General features: G+C 49.0%; 1 protein-coding gene across 1 annotated transcript in view; it reads left to right on the top strand.

Moving 5' to 3' along the window:
* The window catches only part of LOC143100401 (plakophilin-4-like), a 94,337-nt gene that overhangs the window by 20,189 nt on the left and 47,304 nt on the right, over positions 1–26,844 (top strand). The window contains exons 2-3 of the mRNA XM_076263552.1: positions 387–520; positions 22,094–22,206. Of these exons, the coding sequence (XP_076119667.1) occupies positions 392–520; positions 22,094–22,206 (242 nt within the window). The 5' untranslated portion in view covers positions 387–391. The remainder of the gene's footprint in view (positions 1–386; positions 521–22,093; positions 22,207–26,844) is intronic.

Below are 26,844 nucleotides of genomic sequence, written 5' to 3'. Positions count from 1 at the left end.
GATTCCTGGCTCCGACCTCAGAAGCCAGTTTGAAGTCTTATCTCTGGGAAATTCCTCTGTGTAGCCAAGCAGAAACGCTGCGGTGGTGTATGATTACATGCACGCTGTATGTATCCCCCAAATCCGCACAGTTCGCTGCAAATCCTCAGAAGACGTGCAGCCTTCATATGTTCATCTGTTTTTATAAAGGGTGTCTGATGTTGTTTGTATGTTTGCAGTACTACAGACAGTGTGTGGGTGCTAGTGTGAGTGAAAGCAAAGACTGATTACATTACATGTGCCTGCCATGCCCTGCCTGTGTGTGTGTGTGTGTGTGTGTGTGTGTGTGTGTGTGTGTGGGCGTCTGTGGCGTGGTGCTGAACAGATTGTGCACTGTGCCCCTGCAGGAGGAATGCCAGCTCCTGAGCAGAGCCCAGTGATGGAGGAGGGGCTTCTGCTGCCAATCAGAGACAGAACGGCCAATCACGGCATGGAGCCCGACAGCACCGCCACCAACATCCTGGCCTCTGTGAAAGAGCAGGTACGGCGTCGCCTCTTTCTCGCCTTGCATGTTTTCCTGTTCCATTGTTTTTGTTTTCCATGTCCTTCTGTCACTCCAGCTGCGGCCCCTTCTGGAATGTTCTCCCCTCCATTCTGAGGACACTTATATATCACAAACTCAAGGCTGCCATTTCATCACTAATTCGTTTTTTTCTGTTGTCTCTTTTTTTTGGTGGTGTTGATTCTTTGGGGGGTTGCTCATCTCCCTCTCTTCCCTATTTCCTTTGTGTGGTTAGGGGATCAGGTTTAGATAGCTGTGGCTTTCCGTCAAAGGAAATAGTTTTGGCAGATAGGAAATGGTGACTAATATCACGATTCTGTGCTTACCATCACACACACACACACACACACACACACACACACACACACACACACACACTGCAATCTGAGCTCCACCATGTTTGGACAGGGCTTGGGAAAGGAGCGCGGTCTCCATGGGGACCAGTGTGAAGCCCTCTCTAACACCGCTTACTTCCTGCATGGCCACGAGCCTGACCCGGCCCCTCATTGTTGCTGACGCGACTCACCAGGAACGGGAGGAGGCAGCAGTGGTTGTAATCTTCTTTTCATGTTTTTTTTTTTTAATAGAAGCACCTGGTGATGTCACTTCCTGCTCCTGTAGGAGTGCTCCTTGTGTGTCCTCGCCTTTCAGCCAGTCACTAGTCAGTCGGTCAGTCGGTCAGGACAAGGGTGGAATGTGCGAGAGTGCCGTCTGCTTTTTACAGGCTCGGCTGTAGGAGACCTACCACTCGGGAAGCTCTTGTTTTGGGGTTGGGAAGGCTGTAAACATCCCCTCCCTTTTGGAGTGTGTTCACTGCTCTTTGAAGAGGGACGTCGAGGAAGGAGGGAGAGAGAACAGGGAGAGCAGGACAGGGAGGGAGGGAGGGAGGGAGGGAGGGAATGAGGGGGAGGGACAAGCACTCCTGCTGGGTGTCTCACGGAGGTCAGTAGGCTCGGGAGTCGTTTTTCTTTCCGGATCTTTCCCTCGGCCGCTCGGCGGCAGCTTCCCTGTGACGGGAGTGGCGAGTGGTGGACCTTCGAGGGATTCTGCTGATGTAAACATGATAGGCGCTGTTGCTGCAGCGTACGCTTACACTTACACTGTCACCGGTGGGGTGAGTGTTTGTTTTTCCATCCCTCTCTTTCTCCCTCTCTTCCCCATTCTCTCTCTCTCTCTCTCTTTACTTCTCTCTGTCCCTGCCTGTCCTGCTTTGCCTCATTTTTTTTCCCCCTGTGACAAACTTTCTCTCTGTCTCTCTTTCGCACTCACTCACCCTGCTGCCCCCCCCCCCCCCCATCTTCCTCCTCTGCCCCAATGCCCAAACATGGAGCCATCTGCCAACAACGCTGCAGGTCTCCGCTCGTTCGCTGGCTCTCTCTCTCTCTCTCTCTCTCTGTCCTGCTCCCTCTTTTCCTGTGAAGCCGCCGGAGGAGTTTGTTTTTCCTGCTAATGTGAGCACTGTGTTTCCCTTTTCTTTCTTTTCTTTCTCCCTCGTTCTCCTCCGTGGCCGCGGCGTCTTGACTCCTCGCTATTAGCGGCTTTGCCTGCTTCTCTCCTCTTTTCTCCTAGTGAGCTCTGACCCGGCAGCTGTGTGATGTGTGCGTAATGGCTTATTAGAGACTCCATTTTTGGCTTATTACCCTCATGATTTTTCACACTCTTAGTTTCAGCCTCTTTCTTTTTATCCCCCTGTTTTTTTCTCTCCCTCTCTCTCTCTCTCCACCCCCAACTCTAATACACTCTCCCTCTTTCTTTGCAGCACCTTGAAAAGATTTCAGAATTAATTTAGCATCCATTTTTTCCCTCCGTCCCTCCCCACTCTTGTCCCTCTAATATTTATGATCTAGTTAAAGTTTCATGTTGGTGGCGTTTTGTAGATATATAAGATATGTGTGTGTGTGTGTGTGTGTGTGTGTGTGTGTGTGTGTGTGTGTTGCTACGGTGCTCTTCTTCTTTAGTGGTTTCAATCGGGCTGTAATGATTTTGGAGAGCAGCCATTCAGCACAAGCCCGTCAATGGCCTTTTCTGTTCATTCAGCAATTATGCTGTGTGTGTATTTAAACACTTTCCTCTCTCTCTCTCTCTCTCTCTCTCTCTCATCCTCATCCTTATTTTGCTCACATTAGTTATGCGAATTTAATATATGCTCAAGGAGGTGTGTGTGTGTGTGTGTGTGTGTGTGTGTGTGTGTGTGTGTGTGTGTGTGTGTGTGTGTGTGTGTGTTAATATAGGTGTGTGATGTATATTTGCATTTGTGTGTGTGAGTGCTTTTATGGACCACTGTAGATATGAAGTCAAATATTACACTATGTCCTTATCAACTTATCACTTTTCACTGTGTGCTTTATAAATACACAGTATTATGTGTACATGTGTTGGATGGCCCCCTCAGGTTTTGTTGAGTAAAATATTGAGTTCCATGTAATGGCCACATGATGATTAATGGGGACAGAGGGGGGAAATGGGGATTCTCATTTCCTCTGCTGTTCCAACTGTTCATTGGATGCAAGAAATGGTATTGGTTAGTTCGATACAGGAAATTATATTAATTCATTCATTCACCCTTTATTTATTCTCGGAGGTTCATTTAGGGTAGTCCTTATTTTCAGTGAAGCAAGATTACAGTAACAATGAAATAACAAAAATATATTGTATAATAATTGTGGTAAAAACTATAGGCCTAGGCCTATAAATAAAACAAAATAAAATAAATAATATGATAACCTACAGAACATTATAGAGGATGAAGGGAAACATTTAAATTTACTTAAAACAAGTACAATTTGTAATAGGAACATGCAGTTGAGTAAGAATGAATAGCGAGAATGCTAAGAAAACGGCCGTGGCTGTATTGTATCAGGTTTTAGAATACGTCTACACGAAACCAATGGGTGCATTGGTTCGTACCGCTTTCACACCTTTAACGATAGCGGTAAAGAAAAAAACTTGCGTGCTGGCACACAGAGGTGAAAGCGGCTAAAAGTGCTGTAGTGTATATGCCAGACCAGTTGATGGGGCCGTGCAGAGGCTTTATTCACATTTAATTTGCGTAGTCAAAGCAATTTGTTAAATCAGTCGCTTGAAATAAGGAGACTAGCTTACAAAATTCTATTTAACTGTTAAACTAATAAAGTTTATTTTCAAGGTATGTGACTGCTATGTGGAAATTGAAATACTTTTATGTTTTGCATTAGGTCTGGTATAGAGCACATTAGGCTACACTGGAGAAAACATTAACATGCGTTAGTCATAGGTTGTAGTAAGTTAATGATTAAAGTTAAGCTAACTGTGTGCTTCTAACTTAACCACAAAAGGCTGATACCTTGTGCACATAAATCATGACAAGGCAAAGAAAAAACATTTTAATATGACAAACAAATGGTTTGGTTTGTTCTGACAAGTAATGTGTCAGGTTGAGTGCAGTGGCTGAGTTGAAGGGTGGGGGCTATGTCATCATAAAATTGCCAGCTCTGCCGGTTTCAAAAAATCCCACTTCGGAACCCGGTTACAAAAACTATCAGTTACAGCCTCCTAAAATGCCGGCATCGTGTACACGCAAGGCCTAACTGATAACATAAATTCACCGGTTTCCAGCGTTGTGTAGACGGCACCTGACTCTATTTGGCCTCTTGTGTCCAGAAACAGGCATTTTATGATGTTAATCACCGGCCTGGGCTCTCCAGAGTAGACCACAGGCTGCAAAATGCATCCCCATAATGCGGCTCTTTGGCACTTCCCAGCCCAGTGGTGTGCTCCCTCCAGCCAAATTACATCTGCATGAACACAGAGCACCGGGAGTCTGCGCCGCGTCACAGAAACGGCCCAGCACCGGAAACGCACAAACCAGCTGCTGCGTCCAGGACACAATGGCTGCAGGGGACGGTAGTCTGTTTTGAGGCCCCTGAGTGGTTCCCACTCTGCCTTTCACTGGTTATCATAATTGGCCCACGACTGAGAGGCCTTCATACTTCAGCTGCGTCTGGCAATATTGGACATCTTCACTCCCCATGTGAGATGTCGGAGGAAATGTAGAGCTTGAATGATGATACAACATCCACTTCCTCTAATGCCGTATGATGAGTGGGCTCACTAACAAGCTCTTCATTGATTATATTCACTTCCTCCATGCTGAGAGGCTCCTGTGGAGACAACTGCCTGTGGAAAGGATGCACAGAGAGGGGGAGGAGGGAGGAAGGGTGTGGGGCTCTTGTCTTCCACTGCTCTTTCCTCGAACCCCCCCCCCCCCCCCTCACCTTTGTCTTGCACGCTTCCTCGGATGAGTCCCCTATTTTTAGCCCTGTGTGGAGTGGACAGCAGACATAGGGGCCAGGAAAGGCACTGACTGAGTGGAGAGCACGGCTCCTGGAGCTGCCCACTGATTACTGCCCACCACCACCACCACCACCACCACCACCCACTTCGCTGGCCCTGGAGAGACGGATGGCTGCGGGGCTGTAGAGTTCCTCCCCGCTGAGCCCTCGCCATCAGCCACCGCCGCTCGCAGCCTTAACCCCTCAGCACCCCCGCGGCTTAGCCAGCCAGGCTCCCATTGGCCGAGGCCGTGACATGGCAAAAGGCGTAAGAGACCACCTAATAGGCGCTGTCTCGTGGGAAGCCGAGAGGTGCCAAAGGTTAACTCTCTTATCTGTCTTGTCGTGGGAGGTTTACATGGAGATCCCATAGACATCTCAGGTCATGTCCAAGTCCTGTGTGTCTATGCACACAGACAAGTGGCCATAAATAGTCTGCACTGACAGACTCAACAGTTGCACAGGCCAAGCACAGAATAATATTTTACCCTCTGCATCCTGAAGTCAAGAGTGTTTTTGCAGCACTTTCAATAGCGAGCCTCGCCTTGCTGCCCGGTAGCTAGGGACCATTGTGGCTGATCTGGACAGGCTTCCCTCAGGTCAGTCCCAACTGCAGGGGCCACCTCTGCAGCTTAAAACCGTTGGGAATGGGCTTAAAGCGCTTTTGTGCCTGGAGCAAAAGAAAGCCCATCTCCTCAGCCTTCTCCACCCACCCTCACTGTTGTCTGTTGAGGATGGTGGACATTATTCAGCCAGGATGGCGGGTGTGTGCCTGTGCCTGTGGTAAGAGGATCAGAGGGAGAGAGAGAGAGAGAGAGAGGGAAAATGAAAGTACTGTTGTGCTTGGCGCCTTTTCGCTCCGGGCCGGCCATGCGAAGCGTTGCCTTGGTGTTTGTCCTCTTTAATAAGGACGGAAGGAATGGAGAGGGCTTGGCCAAATGTTTGCCTCCATTTTTTTTCTCTCTCCTCCTCCTTTCTCTCACCCACCCCTACCCACCCCCTCCTCCTCGGTCTTCGGTCTCCCTTTCACCCTCTTCCCAACCCCTGCCAGTCAAGTTTCTCACAAGACTGAACATTTTCTTCTTCTTGTTGTGACTTCAGCGAAAGCTCGCTCTAGCCTGGTGCTCGTGCTGACGCCGCCGCTGGGAGACTGGCTCTCTTATTAAAAAGCGATCCTCTTAAGGACTGTCCTCATGTCATTTCCCAACTCATTGCTCCTCCTGAAGCACACCGCTGCAGTGTTTGTTTCTCCTCATTGGCTCTGCTGGATTCCATTACATTCAGAGAATATTAATTTCTCTCTCTGTCGCTCTGTCTTCAGCTGTAGGCAGAGTTTTGTGTTTTTGCGTGTTTCTGTGTGAGTGCATGTCTACACACATGTGGTGGTTTAAGTGTGTGTGTGTGTGTGTGTGTGTGTGTGTGAAAGAGAGGGAGTGTGTTTGTGTGTGTGTGTATGTGAGAGAGGGAGAGAGGGACAGAGTATTCTGAAGCAAGAGAGACTTCTTGGCAGCCCAAGGACCCAGCTCTTCACCAAGTCTGGTACAGGCCAGTTAAAGTGGCCAGATTTCTGTGGGTGACCTTGCTTCAATGCTCCATTAAAAAAAGAAAACACCCTCAGCCTCCTCCTCCTCCTCCTCCTCTCTCCTCTGCACTCTGAAAACTGAGCCGAAGAATAGAACGCCTCTTTTCTCTTGAGACAGCCGAGCTCTCTGCGAAACGTTTGCTGAGCTCTGATACAGTCAGGCGTCAAGTGAGTAAGAAGCTCTTCTTCTCTTCTGGGTGGTTTCAACCTGTATAGGAGTTTAACTTTCTTATTTTTATCCAACAACTGCAGCGCAGGGAGAGAATGACTGCAGTGGCCTTGCTCTGGATGCCCTCATTGTTCTTAAACCTAAACCTAAAATCCTGAGAGGATACAATCTCAAAAAAGTTTCTTTAAGGGGTTTTGTTTGTGTGTGTGTGAAGGGAGTTCTGTTGGAAGGGTCTGATCCATAGGCTGGCGGAAGTAGATGAGAGGCAAACTGCTCACCAGTAGACTCCATGGGTCAGAAGGATATGGCATAGCCTTTGCAGAAGACTGGCAGTGGGACAACAGAGCCTTCGCCGCTCTGTTTCATTAGTGTCATTAGTGATATGCTAAGCCTCGCCATCATCATCATCACTGTCAGTGTCTGTATCCAAAGGGCTGCCACTGAAGGAGCTGTGTGCAACCGGGGTTGTGAGGAGAGTGTGTTGTCCTTGGATCACCTGTGGATGATGGAATGAGAAGGGGAGTGTAGGGAGGGGAGGGAGGTAGGGAGGGCTGGAGGCTGCCTGTGTGCCCAGCTGGATGGTCCCTGCTGTGGCGGCCACCCGCTCCGGAGCCGGCTGCAGCAGCCTCCCTGAACAGCACCGCACAGCAAGGGGCTCCATTCTCTGCATTCTCATACATGCTGCCAGCCTGCCTGCCCCCTCTGAAATATTGCATAGCTTTTTTTTCTTTGTTTTTCTTTCTTTCTCTCTCTCCCCTCTCTCGCTCTCTCTCTCTGTCCCCATCACTCACTCGCTCATGCATTGTCTTTCACACTATTCAGTGTAATAATAGAAGGATTTGAGGGGAAAATGGGATTTCAACCATTGCTACACGGCAACTTCTTTTTTTTTTTTTTGTGTGTGGTGACTGCTTTAGTATCGACCCCGTTGTGCAGCTGTGTGTTTGTGGGTGTTACTCTTGCGGCGCGGATCACTGTCTCTCTGTGTGTGTGTGTGAATGATTGTGAATGATTGTGTGGCTGCATTGTCAGGGAGCTTCTCATCTGAGCAAGGGACACAGATTGCTTTTGTGTTGGATTCTATTGAGCCAGAAAAAAGTGGCATCATCAACAGATAATGACTGCAGGTTTGCTTGTTTTTTTTCTTCCTCGTACGCCATTTGAGTCTACAGAGGAGTTGGGAGGGAACGCTAGCGAGCAGCAGTGCTTCACACTGATGTGAAGGAAAACACACACACACACACACACACACCTGGCCTCCACATGGTGCGTTAAATTTGCAAGAGCAGAAACTGTAGTCAAATCTTCTCTCCCTGCTACAAATCACACTCGCCCCTCTCGGTGGGGAAGCGGCCACGGATGAGATGCTAAGATTAGAAGCCTGGATGTGGAGCAGACTTCACCTCACAGCCCCCCTCCTTCTCTCTCTCTCCTTCGTCTCAGCCACTACCCATCAACTGAAGCGGGAGAATTGCCCCATCACATCACCAGATGTAGCGCCGATGGCCTCTTTTTTTAATGGCCATTTAATGACGCATACTGGATGACTTATTTCTCCTTACGTCGGTCCCATGGTCCAGTTTTCACATCTCTGTGATGAAGTGGATATTCTGAGTGTGTCTGCTCTCTCTCTCTCTCTCTCTCTGTCTCTCTCTCTCTCTCTCTCTCTCTCTCTCTCTCTCTCTCTCTCTCTCTCTCTCTCTCTCTCTCTCTCTCTCTCTCTCTGTTGTGGGTCCCCTGTTGGCGTCTCTTGTCTCTTGCTGTCTCTGGTGTGTTAAATCAGTGCCAGTCTTTTGGCTGTGGACCGGACAGTGGAACAGAAGAGTTGGAGTTGTGCCTGCGTTTTTTTTGGTTTTTGAGTGTGGGGTTTGGACAGCCGCTCAAGAAGCCTCAAGAACAAGACGGCTAACTGTAACATCAGAGTCGCTTCCTCGTGGCCAACTCCATGGTTTTTCCCTCTGGAGGTTTGTGTGTGTGTGTGTGTGTGTGTGTGTGTGCGCGTGTGTGTGTGTGTGTGTGTGCACGCTTCTTTCATCAAGCTTTATCTTAGCCCACCACCGAGAAGCGGCTGGTTGTGGAGGAGATTAAGAGCGAGGGGGCCTGTGGGAAGGATCTGTGGGGGCCTCTAAACGGTGGGAGATTAAGTGCTGGAGAGGTGCAGCGTCTGAGGGCACAACAGCTCCAGAGGCTCCAGAGACCCTGGCTCCACATGAAGGAGAAGAAGAGGAGGAGGAGGAGGAGGAGGAGGAGGAGGTAGAAGGAAGGAAAAGAAGGATGGAAGAAGAGGAAGAAGTGGAGGAGGAAGGAGGCAGGCATCGAGGTGGAGGCACAGCCCCGTCACATAACGAAAAACCGATGAATGGGATAGACGTCGAGAGAGAGAGAGAGAGAGAGAGAGGGGTATAAAGAGATGTCAGGGATGGGTGAATTGAGCAGGGAGTGATGGCTGTTCCATAGCTCCATTTGTGCTCATGAGCTGAGATGGGAGGATTATTTGACACACATATGTGAGTGTTAAACCCTGACTTTATTTAGGTGAAGATTAAACACATTAGCAGTCATTCCATTTGTCCACGCCGCTATAAGGTTTTACGGTAGAGCTAAAATGTAGCCTACTCATTAGGCTACTCGTTACTCAATATGTAAGCTCTCTATCGTTCTTGGCAGATGTAAAAGTATCTTAGCGATACTTTTTGCAATACCCTCGATATACATATCGTTGGAAAGCTTAGTCAATGGTCGTTCATGTGAGCACATTAACTTAATTTAGTAAATTTTACCAAAACGATTGGTTTCGCCTTGCAGGGTGGTGGTTGAATGTCCTGACTGAACAGCAGAGAGTTAAAGGTCTAGGGTACAGGGATATTGGAGGCATTTGTCCAGATTCTGTCCTACTTCCTGCAACTCTCACAGACCTAGAGGGACTGTTGTAAGGCTGAACAGAAAAAAAGCCATCTCTTGTTTCTGTCCATGCTTGGCAGCCAGGTTGGGAACGATTATGTAATGTATGACCCATATTTACATTTGTGTGTGTGTGTGTGTGTGAGTGAGAGAGAAAAAGAAATCCAGTGAGAACTACAGGGCTTATTCTCTTCCACCATCATTCTCATTCTCTCTCTCTCTCTCTCTCTCCCTCCCTCTCTCTCTCTCCCTCCCTCCCTCTGTCCCACCCCTCTTCGTCTCCAGTGTTTTTGAGGTGTTATCCTCGGTCCTCCGGCCCTCCTGCTGTGGGAGCCTCCGGTGTGGAGCCGTGTGTGTGTTTTTTTTTGGTCAGATATTTATTTAGGTGCTCCTTCCTGTGATTGAACCCTGTGGTGGGAAGGAGTGTGTGTGTGTGTGTGTGTGTGTGTGTCTGTGTGTGTCTGTGTGTGTGGAAGCCCTCCCGTTGGCAGATGGGCCCATCCAGGCACGTTTGGCCAAGCTCCTCAGAGCTAAGCTGAGCCGAGTGTGGCATGCAGGGGGGGTCATATGGAGGCATGTGTGGTGTGATGTGCCCTGCCTCTTCCAGGGGCATGAGCAGGACACTGGGCACTCGGAGAGCAATGAGGACGTGGGCACGGTCAGTGATCCAGAAAGAGACATGGACACACACATGTGTGTGTACATAGTGCCACAAGCGTACGTGATCACAGATGCACAGAGATGGGAAAAGGACAGGGACGTTGGACTGTAACAAACAAAGTGGACAGTGGAGGCCGAGTCCTTGACAGGAGTAGAAATGTCTATATGGACATGTGGCAACGAGGAGAAGGAGACGGCCAGCCGGGCCAGGGACAGTGGGAGGGACATTGGAGATAAAGAACGCACACAGACATGATGGGGACAGGAACAAAGATACACCACAGAGACAAGGAACTGGACATGGCATGGGCAGATAAGGAGAAGGACGCGGCCAGATACGGCCGCCGCAGGGAGACACAGAAGTGGCGACGGAGAAATGTTGAAGGCCGTCTCTGTTTTTTTATTACCCCCAAGCTTCAACCCACCCCCCTCTCTCTCCCTTTCCCTCTCTCTTTATCTCTCTGCCTATGTCTCTCGGCCAATCTGCTGCTCCTCACATCAAGAGCGAGGATGACTCACCAGTCGCTCCTTCTTCCTCTCCCAGGCCCCCCGATTCAAGGGAAAATTTATGATGTGTGAAAGTTTAATTACTCTCTGTCTGTCTCTCGCGCTGCCTTGCTTTCGCATCTTTTGATTTTAGCCTTGTCAGAGACGGTGACAGCCTTGGCCAAAATTAGCCCAGCCGTCGCTATTCTGGGGGACTCTGACTCGGTCTCTCTTTCTGTTGAAATCGATCACGTTGGTTGTTTTTATTCACCCTCATCAGTGAAATATGGTCGGTGTTGAAACTCCATTCTCATTGAGTCTAGTGCAGAAATGAAGTTGCACCCCCATTACTAAGTTCAACCCTTATGCAGATGTGCCCATGATGGCTATACTCTGTTTTCATAACAATTCTTGTCTGAGCAAGGTGACTCTACTCCCACTCTCCCTCTCTTTCCCCCCCTCTCTCATTCTTTCTCCCTCTCTTTCCCCTCCTCTCTTATTCTCTCTCTTTCTCTCATTCTCTCTTTCTCCTCCTCTCTCTTTCTCTCATTCTCTCTTTCTCCTCCTCTCTCATTCTCTCTCTCCCTCTCTTTCCCCTCCTATCTCTCTCTCTCTCTCTCTCTCTCTCTCTCTCTCTCTCACACTGGAGCCCACTGATGCATGGCTCTCTTTAACCCCAGCTCTTTTCACGGAGCTGCCATTACAGCGAGCGATGGCCTCTATTTACCTGCAACGCCTCATCGCCAGCTAATGAACAGATAGATTTAGCTTTTATTTCCCCCGCCCTCTCTGAACCGATGGGGAGAGCCATCTGCCTGCATGCATAAGCACCAGGCCCCCTGGCTTCACTAAAGCAACACCACCATTGTGTGTTGGGTTGTTTATTATCATTATTATTATTATTATTATTTAAAGAGTGATTCTGTTCTGTGTGGCAGACAGCCCGAAGGAATTTTCTCCCCCTCTCTGACGGATGGGAGCAATCTAGGAGAGAAAAGCCGCTATCGATAAGATCTGCATGCACATATTTTTTGTGAGCGGCTGGCAGATATTTGCACTGCCAGGCGCAGTAGATGGTGGCGAGAGATAGATCCCATTCTTTCTGGGCTGAATGCATTTGGAAGAGTGCTGAGCAAACAGGATGGAATAGACTTTTTTGCTTCAGCTCCTCACTCGCCTCTCTCTCTCTCTCTCTCTCTCTCTCTCTCTCTCTCTCTCTCTCTCTCTCTCCCTCCCTCTCCCTCTCTCTTTCCCATTCTTTTTCTCTCACACACACATTTTCTTTTTTTTCACTTTCTCTGTTTCTCTCACACACTTTCCCTTTTTCACGGTCCCTTCTCCTGTCACTGGGCTTTTCTAAGTTGAAGTGCTGCTCGTGATTTGCTTCCGGAACCTTCCCTGCCCCAGCCAGCTCTGCTATGCTCTGCTCTGCTCTGGGAGCCAAGACAGAGGGAGAGGGAGAGGGGGAGAGAGAGAGATGGACATAGGGAGAGAGAGAGGGAGAGAGAGAGAGAGAGAGAAATAAAGTGTTTTCATGGTAATATTTCTGGCCTGGCCCTCACTGCAGTCCTTAAGCTCTAATGTGGTCCTGCCACTTCTGCTCCACACGGTGAGCTAGACAGAGAGAGCGAGAGAGAGAGAAAGAGAGAGAGAGAGAGAGAGAGAGAGGCAGAAAAAAAGAGAGGGAATGAAGTACTTGAGAGAGGAAGGAAGAGATGGAGAGGGTGAGGCAGAGTGTGCTGTCTTTTCCAGGAATATTACCTTGATGTCTGGAGGGATATTTTCTTTCCTCCAAACCTCCTGTTGCTGTAGATTGATGTTGTTGTGGCTAGCTTTTATCCCGCTGATGAAAGTGTCCCTGCAAGCAGTGGACTCTGTTTGTGTGTTTGTCTGTCATTTTGTGTATGTGTGTGTCTGCGCTCACGTGTGTGCATATGTGAGTGAGTGAGTGAATGAGTAAGAAAGAGATAGAGAGAGAGAGAGGGAGGGAGAGATAGAGACTTTGAAGCCCCTGTTCCTCAGTCAGTGGATTACGGTGATGACACTGATGATGATGATGATGATAATCTCAGCGTGTTTATCTGATGGAACAGAGTCGCATAAGGGAAAGATATTGACGTCTGTAATCCAGGACGAGGAGGATGGGAAGCAATAGCGAATATTACATTTGTAATCTGAGGACGGTGATGGGGAGGAAAGCTTGTCATATTCGTTTTTTTTGAAAGTGGAGTACTTTGTTTGGAGGGCGTCCATAGTAGGTAGTATGACCCATTTCCTCCAAGTCACAGCAAGAGAGAGAGAGAGAGAGATGTCGAGGGCTGATGAGGCCTCAACTGGACCTTTCATGGCATATATTTGGAACATTTGGATAACTACTGGCATGGGGAGCACCAGCGCGGTCCAAAACAACCCTGTTTATGCCGCTTTGATTGTGGTATTTTGCTTGCATCCTGGTGACAGGCTGGTTCTGCCAAGGCAGAATTCTGTTGAACCACTTTTGGCGTTAAAGTGGGCCAGAACTAACTTGGCCATATGTCTGCCACTGCTTGCCTGCCTGGCACTCAAAAAGTGTCTTGTCTGGGAAATGTAGTTCACCAGGTTTGTTGTACTACAAAAGAAAGTTATTTCGCAATCTTGGCATTCTTGGTATTCTTGTCCTGACTCTGGCGGACTTGAGCTGTGGTCAGAGAGGTCAGCAGTGTGGGGTGTGGATGTGGGACTCGTGCCAGCCGTCCGCTGACTCTGATGATGCCCTTATTGCCTCCAAACCTCCGGGGTGCGCCAGAGACGAGTGATTTATTTATTTCTTTTCTTGCTTTTTTCTTCCTCCTAACCCCGTAGCATGTGGGATCTGAGAGCTTCAGCAGTAATATTAGGGGTTGCTGCATTGATGTCTGAGCGCCAACACATGAAGCATTGAAATCTCATCAGCATCATCAGCACTTAAATGATTCTAGCGCCATGGATGATTTTGGAGTCGGAAAAGCCCATTTCAGACCAGAGTGTCGTGTTTTGGTTGGAATTAGTGGGCCGACTTTTGATAAACCCTTGGCGCAGTCAACTTCTTACGCCTGTCGCTTTGCTTTGCCTGACTTGGCCCCCATGCATCACAACCTTAGCATGAATCAAAACATCAAGTCTTTAAGATGCGGGTGACGCCAGGTGTAGGAGCCATGAAGGTGTTTATTATTATTATTATTATTATTATTATTATTATATACAATCTGATTATTATGTAATGTTAAGAAATATAGTTTAATGGTTTATATTTGGGTTACTTGGATTATTATATTTTGTTACTTTTGTTGTTTAATTTGCATATCACCGTAATTGGGGGCGGTAGCATTTAATTAATTTAAGGGCAGGTGCACAGGCACGGGCAGAAGTAGCCTAACTAGAGAGAGGCCGTATTTCTTGTTGACCGCTGTTACAGTGCTCCGCTGTTGAACTCTGTTTAGCCTATGCTGTGATTCTTTTTACTTTGAGCACGTTATTATTACTGGATTACTGGATTAAGTTGGACTATCTTTTTCAATAAACCCGTCAAACGCATCTGGATCTCAGCGGATATTTTGTTTGGTACAGCGCGTCATACAATCAGCTACACCCATACCGTCTCTCAGCGACTGCTTGGCTTATTGGATACAAGTCGCTACACCAGGATTTCAGTCATGTGTGCAGGGAAAGATCCTGAAAATAGCTGCTCTGACAGTTGCCAAGTTTGTGCTATATTGCCCCATTAGAAGAGATGGCTCAATTAGCAATATAAGCCCCTGTCTGCCGAGCGTGTGTGTGTGTGTGTTTAAATATGTGTGTGAGATGGCACCTCTGCTCAGATGTTTGAAGGGTATAATTGAGTGTGTGTGGGTCTGGGTGTGTGTGCGTGACCCCTGTTAATCGACTGTGTGCTGGTGTGTCACCAACGCCTTTTTAATTGAACATAAGTTATGGAACACAACAGCCAGCAACACCGGCAGCTATTGCTAATTGAGAATATTAGCAGGCGTGCTGTTGTGTGTTTACAGGAAATGACCTTCTGTTAATTGACCGGTATATTGTCATGCATGAGCTTGTGCATTCATGCTGACTGTGTTCTTTTGGGTGACTGTGCATGGGTTGCCAATGGAAAATAATCCGCTCGCATGCTGTGTTACCATGAGTGAGTGGTGTCGCACCGTGAGTGGATAAGCCATCTGCGATAATTGTGGGGTGTGTGTGTGTGTGTGTGGAGGTTGTGTGTGTGTGTGTGTGTGTGTGTGTGTGGAGGTTATCAGACAGCCACAGACAGACGGTCAGTAGTAGATGTGGGCAGTTGGGAAGGACCCTTGAAGCGGTGGTGTCTGGCCGTGTCATCTGTCATTAAGAGGATGATGGGGGGGAGAGAGAGAGAGCAATAGCAGACGAGTGTGAGAGAGATGGAGAGTTGAAGAGGACAGAGTGAAAGAGACAGAGTGAGAGAAAAGTGGGAGGAAAGAGACAGAGTGAGAGACGGCAAGGGACTCAGGAGAAAGTAAGCTTCAGAGAGAGGAGGACTGTGTGAGCGATTGAAACAGAGAGATGGATGGAGAGAGAGATGGAGCGAGAGAGTGAGGGAAGAGGATGAGGGTGGTGTGTCATCTGTTTGCTCTGCCCTCAAAACACTCCACAATCCAATTCCGCACTGGAACGTGTGGATAGTGTGTGTGTGTGTGTGTGTGTGTGTGTGTGTGTGTGTGTGTGTGTGTCTGCATGTGTCTGCACTGATGCACATTGTCATCCCAACAATGAGTGTGAGTGGGACAGAGCACACTGTTGGTACAGGACGCGCTGGGTGCCATTGTCTCCGTGCTAGGCCTCTAATAACAAGGGCGTCAGGGAGCCGTTGCCGGACACAAGGGCCCACACACACAGACCAGAGGCTCCCGAGCCAGCAGACGAGGCAGGGAGGAATGGAGGGAGGGGCGGAGAGGAGAGGAGAGGAGGAATGGAGGGAGGGGCGGAGAGGAGAGGAGAGGAGGAGAGGAGAGGAGGAGAGCGGTGAGGGAGACTAGCTGGCCTCTCTGGACTGATCTCCGGGCTGGCTGGGTAATGTGTGGGGTTATTGGAGGGAGCGGGCTCTGTCTCTCTTATGCCGCTTACACTCAGGAGATGAGAGAGAGAGAGAGAGAGAGGGAGGAGGATAGAGAGAGAGGGAGGGAGGAGGAGAGAGATGGAGGATGGCGAGACAGTAACCTGAGTGGTGAATTATTAATGCTACAGGATAATCACGCGCGGCGCTAACTCAAACAGTGCTGCCATGCTAAAGCGCTTCTCCCATTACACTCTCCCCCTTGTGCACACAACCTCATATAGATAGACACACACACACACACACACACACACACACAAACACACACACACACACACACACATAGAGACACTTTGTTACACACATTTATGTACACCCACACAGACACTCATATTTTACTCGCATACACACAAACTGTATTACACTCATATCAGGTTTACACACACACACACACTGTATTCTACTCATAGCAGTATTTTACACACACCACACATTCTACTCACAGCAGTATTTTACACTGAGAGAAAGTGGAATAGAACATTATGTCCAATATTCCAATATATGGTTTAATGTTCTGCATTATACCCAATATTCCAATATGTGGTTTAATGTTCTGCATTTCTCATTAGTGGGTCACTTTGATACTAAAAGTATGATTCTATGTAATGACTGTATGATATCTGTACTGTCCCTGTGTATATCTCTGTGTGACTGTGTTTAGAGATAAGCAGGAATATTATGACTTTGCAGTGTTTCACTGTTCTGCATGGCTGCGTCAGTAGCTATCTGCTCCGGATTGCCACTAATCAGGGTCTGATTCAGTGTAGTCCACGTGAGATGGGATGACCAACGCCATCTCCCGTCAGCCTGGAAGGATACTTAAACTCTAACTATTTCCTTGTCTAGTTAGAGCAGCTGATGGATCTTTAGGTGAAGCCATGCTGTCTCTCCCTTGATGCGCATCATTGTAAATAAACTCTGTTCCTGATTTTTCATACTATTGGTCTGATTGGGTCTCTATTAAATCTATGGTATCAAAATTACCATCAACACACACACACACACACACACACACACACATACACACACACACATTCTCCCTGGCTCTCTCTCTCTTTCCCCTGCTGCTGATTGATGCTCAGTGCAGCATTGCCTCCCCCCCACACATGATGTAAAACAGTAATTACAGCTGATATAATGTCCAATTTCCCCGGATTCTCCACTCGCCTCTATTGAAATATATAGGGGAGCTCTGGCGAATGGCCATTAAAATGGCGGGTGCGTTTATTAGCCATGGAGCATCCTGAGGAGTGATGGGCTGTGAGGTGGCACAGGCCCACTGTTACCACGGCAGCAACATTGGAGCAGGGACAGATGGGAGAGCTATAGGGAGGACATCATACTTCCTGAGGAAAGACCTGGAGAGAGGGAGAGGGGGAGGGAGATGGAGAGGGAGAGAGGGATGAAGAACAAGAGTGAGAGGGAGAGATGCATAGCTACAGCATGGGCGAGAGAATGGGATAGAGTATAGATGGATAATGGAAGAGTGTGAGAGAGAGAGAGAGACAGAGAGAGAGAGAGACTGAGAGAGAGACTGAGAGCAGAGGCTGGAGAGTTCTCCTCTCGATCACATGACCCGTTTGTGTGTCGGGGCAGTTCATATCGGCGTGCTTTATGTGCCTTATGGCGCAGGCAGATGCCTCTGCCCGCCTTGCAGGAGCGAGCTTAATCTGAGTGAGCCTCGGGTCGTGTTGCCATGGAGAACGACACAAATGACCCACACGTCTCCAGACAGGCTGCCCCTGACGGCAAAAGAACTCGGCGTCAGGCTGCAGAACAGGACTCGAAGCTTGTATCGACGCATTAAGGGAGATGGAGGTGTGTGTGTGTGTGTGTGTGTGTGTGTGTGTGTGTGTGTGTGTGTGTGTGTGTGTGTGTGTGTGTGTGTGTGTGTGTGTGTGTGTGTGTGTGTGTGTGTGTGTGTGTGTGTGTGTGTGTGTGTGTGTGTGTGTGTGTGTGTGTGTGTGTGTGTGTGTGTGCGCGTGTGCGCGTTTGCTGTCCCTCCACAAGCTATTGGACAGCATTATCGATTTATGGGCATGAAATGTATGATCGGTATAGGGTGCTATATAATAGAAATGTTCACATCATCATTTATGCTTTCGCCCAGAGCCTCACGGGCAGTTTGTCACTAGAGAGAGAGAGAAGAGAGTGAGCTAGAAAATGAAGGGCAGAGAGAGGAGTTAGGGTCTCTTATCTCCTAAATCCCAGGGGGAGTCGGATTCGATGGGTTTTGTGTTTATGCGGCCTGCGCGAGGCGTGCTCTTTCCCCCGTCTGACTGTGAAATCGGTTTTGTTCCGAGCTCTTTGACATCCTGTTACGAGTCCCCATTGCCACCCCCCCCCCCCACACACACACACACACACCACAGGCATCCCATCAGCACGTTGGCGGCTTCATCAAATGTCTTTCTTACCATCTATCTTTTTCTCAATCTCTTTTCCACGCACATCAAAACATCCCATTTCTTCTTATTCTCTCCCTCTCTGAAGTACATTCACTCCCCCCCCCCCCCCCCCCACACACACACACACACACGCACACGAGTACATACACATGTGCACACACGCGCGCACACACACACACACACACACACACACACACACACACACACACACACACACACACACACACACAGACACGGATGTACACACACACACGCATGCAGACAGACTCTGACAGACTCTGTACACACACACACAGACACGGGCGTACACGTACACACACACACACACACACACACACACACACAGATTCAGACTCTGACAGACTCTGTACACACACACACACACACACACGGGCGTACACTTACATACACACACAAACACAGACAGTCACGCACATACACACACACACACAGACATACAGATAGAGGAAAAGAAGTTCTGTGAAACACAGCATTAAGTTTTGATCCTAATGGCCTAGTTTTAGCTGGAGTGTCATCAGCTGATTGTCAATGCCTGTGGTCCGCAGGCAGCAGCAGCAGCAGCAGTCACAGCATCACACTGCTTGTTTGTCCTGAGATTATTGCAGTCACTCAGAGACAGATGCTCACCCTTTATCCCTCTCTCTCTCTCTCTCTCTCTCTCTCTCTCCCATCGTGTCTCTCTCTCCCCCTGTCTCACTCCCACTGTGTCTTTCTACTCTCTCTGTCTCCCTTTCTACTCCCTCTCTCTCCCTCTCGCTCTCTCTTCCTCTCTACTCTCTCTCTCTCTCCCTCTCTTTCTCTCTCTTTTCTTCTAGAGCCTAACGTTAAAGTTCCAGCCTCTGTTGTGCGACAGCTTAGTTGACTGAATCCATATCTTCAAGAGGGCACAAAGTGTGTGTGTTTCTTTGTGTATATATTTAGTGTGGATATGCCATGTATACATTTCTATGTGTGTGTGTGTGTGTGTGTGTGTGTGTGTGTGTGTGTGTGTGTGTGTGTGTGTGTGTGTGTGTGTTGGCCCAGCCTGCATGCATTGTTGTGCTCATGTGGGTGTTTTCCTCAGCGTAGCACAGAGGGGGGCTTACCCACACTGACACGAGCTGAGGGGCTTTAAATGCAAATAGTAGTGTGGAAAGTGCTGCATTGCTGAGGGGCAGCCTGGGAGCATTTGAGTGTGTGTGTGTAAGGGGCGGGGTGTACGATGTGTGTGTAAGAGAGGGGGAGAGAGAGAGTGTGTGTGTGTGAGAGAGTGGGGCTGACTGGTCGATTCTGGCTCCTCAGTGCTGGGGCTTTATTCAGATAGATGAGCAGTCTTAAGCCTGGCCTCGCACTGACAGGCTCATGTCACTCAAGGCGCTAAAAATAGGACTTTGTTCAGCCTTTTCAAATTTCACGATCTGCTGAAAATGAAGTTCTGGGTAAGTCCGGTTAGCATGATTATTTCTGGAGGGAGTTAGTATAGGGGTGGGGGTTGGTGTGTGTGTGTGTGTGTGTGTGTGTGGAGAGGGGGTGGGGGGGTCGTCTGTAGTGGAAATTGTTATATTCTGCTAAATGATGTAGAACTATTGTTGTGTTGATTGCCCTATTTTGATTCTCAAGAGGGATGACTAAGTCTGAGAAAATTGCTTGTGAAATTGTCTTGATCCGCTGTTAATGCAGTTTATTTTTCAGAGTGAGTGAGAAAGTTCAGTGTGTGGACTGTTTATTTACCGGGGTGGAGTGGGGATGTGGCCAGGACTAAGGCTGAGGAGGTTGACTTCTTATGGAAAATTAAAATGCTTTCTTTGCAGCTCTCCCTTTCTCCCGAACACACACAGTAACACAGTAATCAGTAGGGGTGATGAGGGTTTTTGTATTGCCAGCACAGCTCAAAAATCCGTGGGATTGCTTTTTTTCCGAGGCGGTTTAGTTTCTTTTCTCTTTTTTTCCCCTCTTTTTTGAAATTGTCCTGAAGCCCATCATGGCACCCGTATCTGCTCCGTGCTGTAACTCAGGGCAACAGCCAACAAGGATGTTTGAACTTCCTGAGGAAACTGCCCGCATTGACTCACTGGAGAAGAGAAGACAGGAAAGTGGATTTGGGGCTTGAATCACACTCGTTTTCCCCTTTCCCCTTCACTTTCTCTTTCTCTCTCTCTCTCTCTCTCTCTCTCTCTCTCTCGCACTCTCTCTGTCTCACTCTTTCTCTCTGCAGTACAGTAGTTTTCATGGCCACAAGAGAGTCAGTGTGTGTGTGTGTGAGAAAGAGAGAGACTCAGAGAGTGAGTTAGTAAAGAGAGGAGGGAGTTTGGGAACAGGGCAGAGAGAGCGCGAGAGAGAGAGAGAACGAGAGAGCAAGAGAGAGCAAGAGAGAGAAAGAGAGAGAGAGAGAGAGCGAGAGAGAGAGCGAGGCAGGCTGCAGTAGCAGCAGTTCCTTGAGCCAATCCCCCAACACAGGCACAGAGTCCTGCACTCAGGGCTTTTCCAGACGAGAGAGGAGAGGAGGGGAAGAGAGAGAGAGGAGAGGAGGGACAGAGAGAGAAGAGGGAGAGAGAGAGAGAAAGAGGTGTGGAGGAGCAGGCAGAAGAGAGGGCTGGACTCTGAAAGTCTGCACAGAAAGAAAGGGGAAAAGGAGTGATCGAGAGAGGAAAAAAAGAGAACTGAGCTAGGGAGAAACTGCAGGAGAGTGGAGGAGAGGAAAGTGGAGGAGAGGAGAGTGGAGAGGAGGCTAGGCTAAGTGACCGTGTCCTCCTCAGTGTCACGCTGCTGTCTGGCGGGAGGTGAGTGTGTTTGAACGCTTGTTGGAGCGGAACCGAGTGTGCGGTGTGCCTCTTTTTGCCTCCGAGAGAGAGGGAGTGCTCTGGGTGTGTGTGTGTGTGAGAGAGAGAGGGGGGGGGGGGTGAGAAAGAAAATATGCATGTGTAATAGGGGAAGAATGTGAGATGCATGAGAAAGAAAGAGTTACGTGAGTGAGAGTGTGTGTGTGTGTGTGTGTGTGTGTGTGTGCACACGCTGTTCTGTGCTGCAGTGCTGGGACACACACTCACACACACTGAGTGCCTGGAGTCACAGCCCTGTTCTTGTTGGGTAATTAGAGTAGTCAGATGCAGATTCCTGCCTGAATCCCAGTGGAACAGAGGAAGCAAGGTTAAACTGCTACCACTGCCCTCCATCAAGTCAATTCTGCTGTGTGTGCGTGTGAGAGAGAGAGACTGACATTATTTCACTGGTGGTGTGTGTGTGTGTGTGGTGTTTTATCTATTGTGTTCTTTTAAACTATCCCTGAAGAGTGGAGGCCACCATGGTGTGTGTCGTCTGGTCTGGGCCGTGTGGTGTCTGTGTTGAGATTGATGAGGCGGGTACTCTGCGCTCAGCCATGCCTGCTGTCACTCAAGGCCCTTTCCCATCAGCTCGCCGCCCGCTCTCCAAATCTCCTCTTCCTCCTCTTCCTCTTCCTCCCCCTGCTCCTGCTCACTACACATCCTCCTCTTCATCACCCCATTATCATCACCTTCTTCCTGTGTGTGTGTGTGTGTGTGTGTGTGTGTGTGTGTGTGTGTGTGTGTGTGTGTGTGTGTGTGTGTGTGTGTGTGTGTGTGTGTGTGTGTGTGTGCGCGCTTGAGGACAGGATGCAGACGGCTCTCCAGGGGCTTCTGATGGTGCATATGGCTTACACAGTGGGAATGCTTGGCCTCCAAAGGGTTATTATGGGTTTCTGTGGTTGCCTTTGGGGACGTGTTTGGTTTTGGGCGTGATCTCATGTCTGCATTGTGAAATTAGAACTCTTTCACATTTCTCTTACTGGTATAATGTGGAGTGCTGTAATTGTTTTAGTTCACTAAAGCCTCCATCTTTGTGTTTGCGTATTTCCTTAAGCACATGTTTGCAGCTTCTCCTGCGCTGATGTTTTGTGTGTTTGTTTCTTGCAGGAGCTCCAGTTTGAGCGGCTGACCAGAGAGTTGGAGGTGGAGCGGCAGATTGTGGCCAATCAGCTGGAACGATGCAGACTGGGGGCCGAGTCACCGGGTGCTGCTAGCGGCAGGTAAACACACACACACACACACTATGCATGGACACATGTATATACACACCTCCACATGTAGTTGTAAAAACACACACATACACACACTCCATATGGACCCATAATTAACCCATTTCTACATACACACATACAGTAGTGTGCACGTACACAAACACACAGACACAAATTAATTTTCTCTCCCCCACACACAACTCTACCACCCTTCGATGAATATGCATATGCAGACAGACACACTCTCATTCTTTCATTGCAAGCCCACTGCTCTCACCACCCCACACAGATTCCCCTATAGAAGCACAACAGAGTGGCTGTCACAGGCCCGCATATACGTTCCCATTGTCACACAAAGAGACGTGCTCAGAGACGGTTATGTGCCCCTCTGTTGGTGGGCTGTTGTTCCATGCTCCCTGCTAAGCATGCCTTGACTGGGGAGCCTGCAGAGTCACTCTTTATTCATGCTTTTCCTCTCTCTCTCTTCCTCTTACTTACGCACACACACACACACACACACACACACACACACACACACACACACACACACACACAAACACAAACACACACAAACACAGAAGAGTGTGTTGCAGCTTGACTGTAGTCCCATGTTATCCAAGAGCAGATGTGCTTATTTATGGCTGCTCCCTGTAATCACTATAGGTCCCAGCTCCTCCGTTGTTTACTTTGCAGCCTCTGCTTTTTCCCACATCCGATTAAATTTGCAGATAAAGCTGCCAAGTGAAACGCCAAAACAAATACCGACTTCTAATACATGATTGTGACTTGCTCAGTACAATAACACATGAGACTGGTGGGTATGTGTGTGGAGGATACTAGGCATTAAATGAAAAGTCTGCCATTTTGGGAGAAGGTTTTTTTTTTTTTTAAATCATTTGATCTCCACAGCAAATTAAATTGCATGCCTCATCAAAGTGCATCAAATCAAATCGCACACTCATGAAGCGATGTGTTTATTTGCTGGACTGGTGTGTTGCACAGTCTCGGCCACCTTGTCCCCCGTCAACAGAGCCAGGACTGGACAAGGTTTTTTTTGTGCACGCGTGCATAACGGACTGCTGACTGTGAGGAGCACTTGCTGAATCAGACAAAAACTCCTTTAGATTATAATCCAGGATTGCACTATAAATGGTAGTTGTGACTGTAGGTATTGGGTTGTCATTTGTCCATGGCATCACAACTGAGCAACGCTGTCGGTATTTTTGAAGTTTGTGTGTGTGTGTGTGAGTGTGTGTGTGAGTGTGTGTGTGTGTGTGTGTGAGTGTGAGTGTGAGTGTGAGTGTGAGTGTGAGTGTGAGTGTGAGTGTGAGTGTGAGTGTGTGTGTGTGTGTGTGTGTGTGTGCGCCTGTGGGTGTCTCCAGTAGTGCTTTCCCATACATGGGTGTGGAAGCATCTTGCATGAATCTGTCACATTGACGCTTCATTATTTCATATCGAGCAGCATTACATTCACACTCACTTAGCAGCACCCCTGCTGCAGGCACCACTCCTCTGTTTGTGTTTGTGGCAACTGTGTGTTTGTGTGTGTGTGTGTGTGTGTGTGTGGGCGTGCGCACGTGCTTGGCCAAGCAGTGAGTTTGTGCTTGTGTGAATATTTGCGTTTGCATAGCCGTCATATCCCTGCAGCAGCAACTGCGTTCTCCAACTTTTTGAATCAGTCCCACTATTGTGGTGATGCAACCAGAAGAGCTGGTAGACTGAGGAGGCTTAATGCCCGTTAGGGGACCATATGATAAGTGTGTTATGGCGTGTGTGTGTGTGTGTGTGTGTGTGTGTGTCTGTGTTGTATTGCTGCAATTGTTTGTATGCCTGTAGCTGTGTTGATGGAGTTTTTACCATGTGGAGGCTGTGGTCAAGCTGTCTTCACATCCTGATGGTCATCAGCACAGTAGGTCCTGTATGAAAAAGTCAACACTCAGTGGGGGAAAAAAGCAAGTAAATATTTCAGCACGGTCAAACTGTATAAACAAATCAGGTAACCTCAAATGACACGGGCATCCCTGCCTGCCAAATATTGTCGATGTTGTTCCTGCCGTGAAAGGAGGGTGTTGACAGTTGCCACCTCCAGTGGCTGGTGAGCGCTAGCAGGAGCGGCTAACATGTATTACAGCTGTAACTGGAGGGCACCGGCTGCACATTTGAACCCTTGTGTTTACAAGTGTGTGTCACGCTAGCTTTAGAGTCGGCCACCTGTTGACACCTGCACTCTGCCAAACATGCCGAACATGTCACACGTGTGCCTCTGTCAGTGTAGTCAGTAGCCCAAACGTGTATGATTTTGATGGCAAGAAAGTTTCCGGTGTGTGTGTGTGTGTGTGTGTTGGCTGAGTTTGTTTGAGGGTGTGTGCCGGCCGGGAGACGGTAATGAGCCGTAGCCGGCTGGGAGGCGGCGGCATAATGGAGCCGTGGCGGAGGCGGCTATTAATACCGCGGTGTTAGACACTCGCATCAAGAGCCTCTGGAGCTCTGCCAGCAAGCGACGACGCGCCACTCTGGTACTGCAGCCTGGAATTCCGCACACGTGCCTCACATGCTGTATAATGAATGCTGACCTCATGGGCTCCGTGTTTAACTTTTCATACAGATCACGTCAGGGCTGTTTCATTAATTTCCAATGACATTAGGATAATGGAATAAGTTAGGAAGAAGTGTTCTCTTTTTTCTTTTTTTTTCTTTCAAATTTTTCTTCTGCAGTTGGAAGCCGATATTCGATCCAATACATGAAAACACACCCAAATTCATGCACGCTCACACTCACACACACACTCACACTCACACTCTCTCACACACACACACACACACACATTCACACATGCATGAGTGTCTGAGTCATGGTAGTGTTGGATGAAATGGAGAGCGGGTAAGTGGGCCACAGAATTAAAAGCTGCCTTTTACTGATCAGCCTTCGGGGAGCCGCTGAGTGCCGGGCCTCGAATTAGCAGCAGCAGTAGCCACTCAGCGGGGTCGTTAGCTCGCACCCGCAGACCTGGTGGACCAGCAGGATATCCCGTGAGTGTGTGTGTGTGGTGGGGTGATGGAGAGTGTGCATTACATGGCCTGCATGGAGTGTCCATTACCGGAGCCTCTTCACTGCGGAATGCCGAAGTGCCCCCCGCCCCCCCTCAGCCTCGCCCTACAGTCCCACGAGACCGAGCTCTCGATGGCCGCAGTCAATCAGCCGACGTAGCCAGGCCACCTCCGCTACACGTGACCGTGGGTGTGACCCCTTCCTTGCAAAACCGGGGGGGGGGGGGGCGTCAGTGGCAATCCAATCCACTCCGCAAGCTGTTTTTATTAAATACAAGGATACAAGGAAGTTTATTGTCAGATGCATATAGTTACTGGAAGTAAGAAATGCAGTGAAATTATGTCTGGTGTCAGCCTATTTGTGCATTAATGGGGGGGGTAAAAAGTGGAGTAGAAGAGGGGTTTAGTAGATTAAGTGGCAAGGGCTGCATAAAAAAGGTGGGGGAGGATTGGGATTGGGTGGGGGGCACCAACAAGGAGCACCCAAGAGCAACAGGGGCAAGGAAAAACTCACTTACCAAGGAAGAAACCTCGGGCAGATCCACGGCTCAAGGGGCTAACCCAACTGCTAGGGGTCTTGGTGTGTGTGTTGGGGGGATGACAGGGGAGATGGGATAGTGTGCTGTGTATGTGGGGAGAGGGCAGTGTGCAATATGTGTGTTGGAGAAGCTTCCTCATGAGACAATGTGCTGTGTATGACTACATGCCTAGCGTGGCGTTGCTGTGCGGACTGCAGGTCAGGGGGACTGAAGGTTCAGAGCGAGGTCAGATTAGTTGTGTTATTATTGTTTACGTCTTGTTATATCTCCGCTGTCCATCTGCTCTTAGGCGGGTTTGCGATTATAATTGCTGCTTCCACTGGCCCCTCCAAGCACAGCCTATGGCCTCTGGGTGACCCAAGTGCTGGGTAAGCAGCTTTGAGTCGACATGCCGCCCCCAGCACCGGACATGGGGCCGAGTAATAGCCATGACGGCGCACACAACTGTGTGTCTTTTGTGTGCGATTCTATGGGAGTGTGATTCTGTGTGTGTAAAAGTGCTTAGCCAGGGGCTCTGTCCTCCCTTTAGGCTGGCTGTCCGCTGCAGGAGAGTCATTGGCAGCTCACCGGTGGGGATCGATAGTCCACCCGCTTGCTTTCTCATCCCCCTAACCACCCCCCCCCCTCCCCTTCCCTCTTCCTCCTCCTCTCCGCCTGCCTTCCTCGGCTCACTTCTAAAGACAACAGCCATCTCGTGCGTTAGTACCATCTGAAGGCCTCGGGTCGATAGCGGGAGCAGGAGATGGGGAGATAGCGCTCCACGGCTGCATTTGTGTCTGAATGGGGGAGGACACGGGGCTGCAGATTAGGCTGATCCCAGTCCTGGCACCAAACGGCACTAACGGGCCCATCCGCCTCACAATGGAGCCCATACAGGGCTTAAGTGCTCTGATGGGGCTCATTATACTTCCACTGACCGCCCCCCACCGGCCCCATACCCACACCACTGCCCCCCCCCCCCTCTTCTGTTCCTCCTGCGTCTCCTGACACCTGGGTTTTGTTCAGGCTGAATACTGAAACACCAGCATTGCAGAATGGGGGCCTCTTTTCTCCCCCTCTT

Source organism: Alosa pseudoharengus, unplaced genomic scaffold, assembly GCF_046254945.1.
Source record: "Alosa pseudoharengus isolate Yale_2024_CS ecotype anadromous, Long Island Sound unplaced genomic scaffold, YU_APseudo_1.1 YU_APseudo_1.1_scf_3, whole genome shotgun sequence".
Lineage (NCBI taxonomy): Eukaryota > Metazoa > Chordata > Actinopteri > Clupeiformes > Clupeidae > Alosa > Alosa pseudoharengus.
The sequence above is the reverse complement of the archived record's forward strand: the minus strand, read 5'-3'. Positions and strand labels throughout refer to the sequence as shown.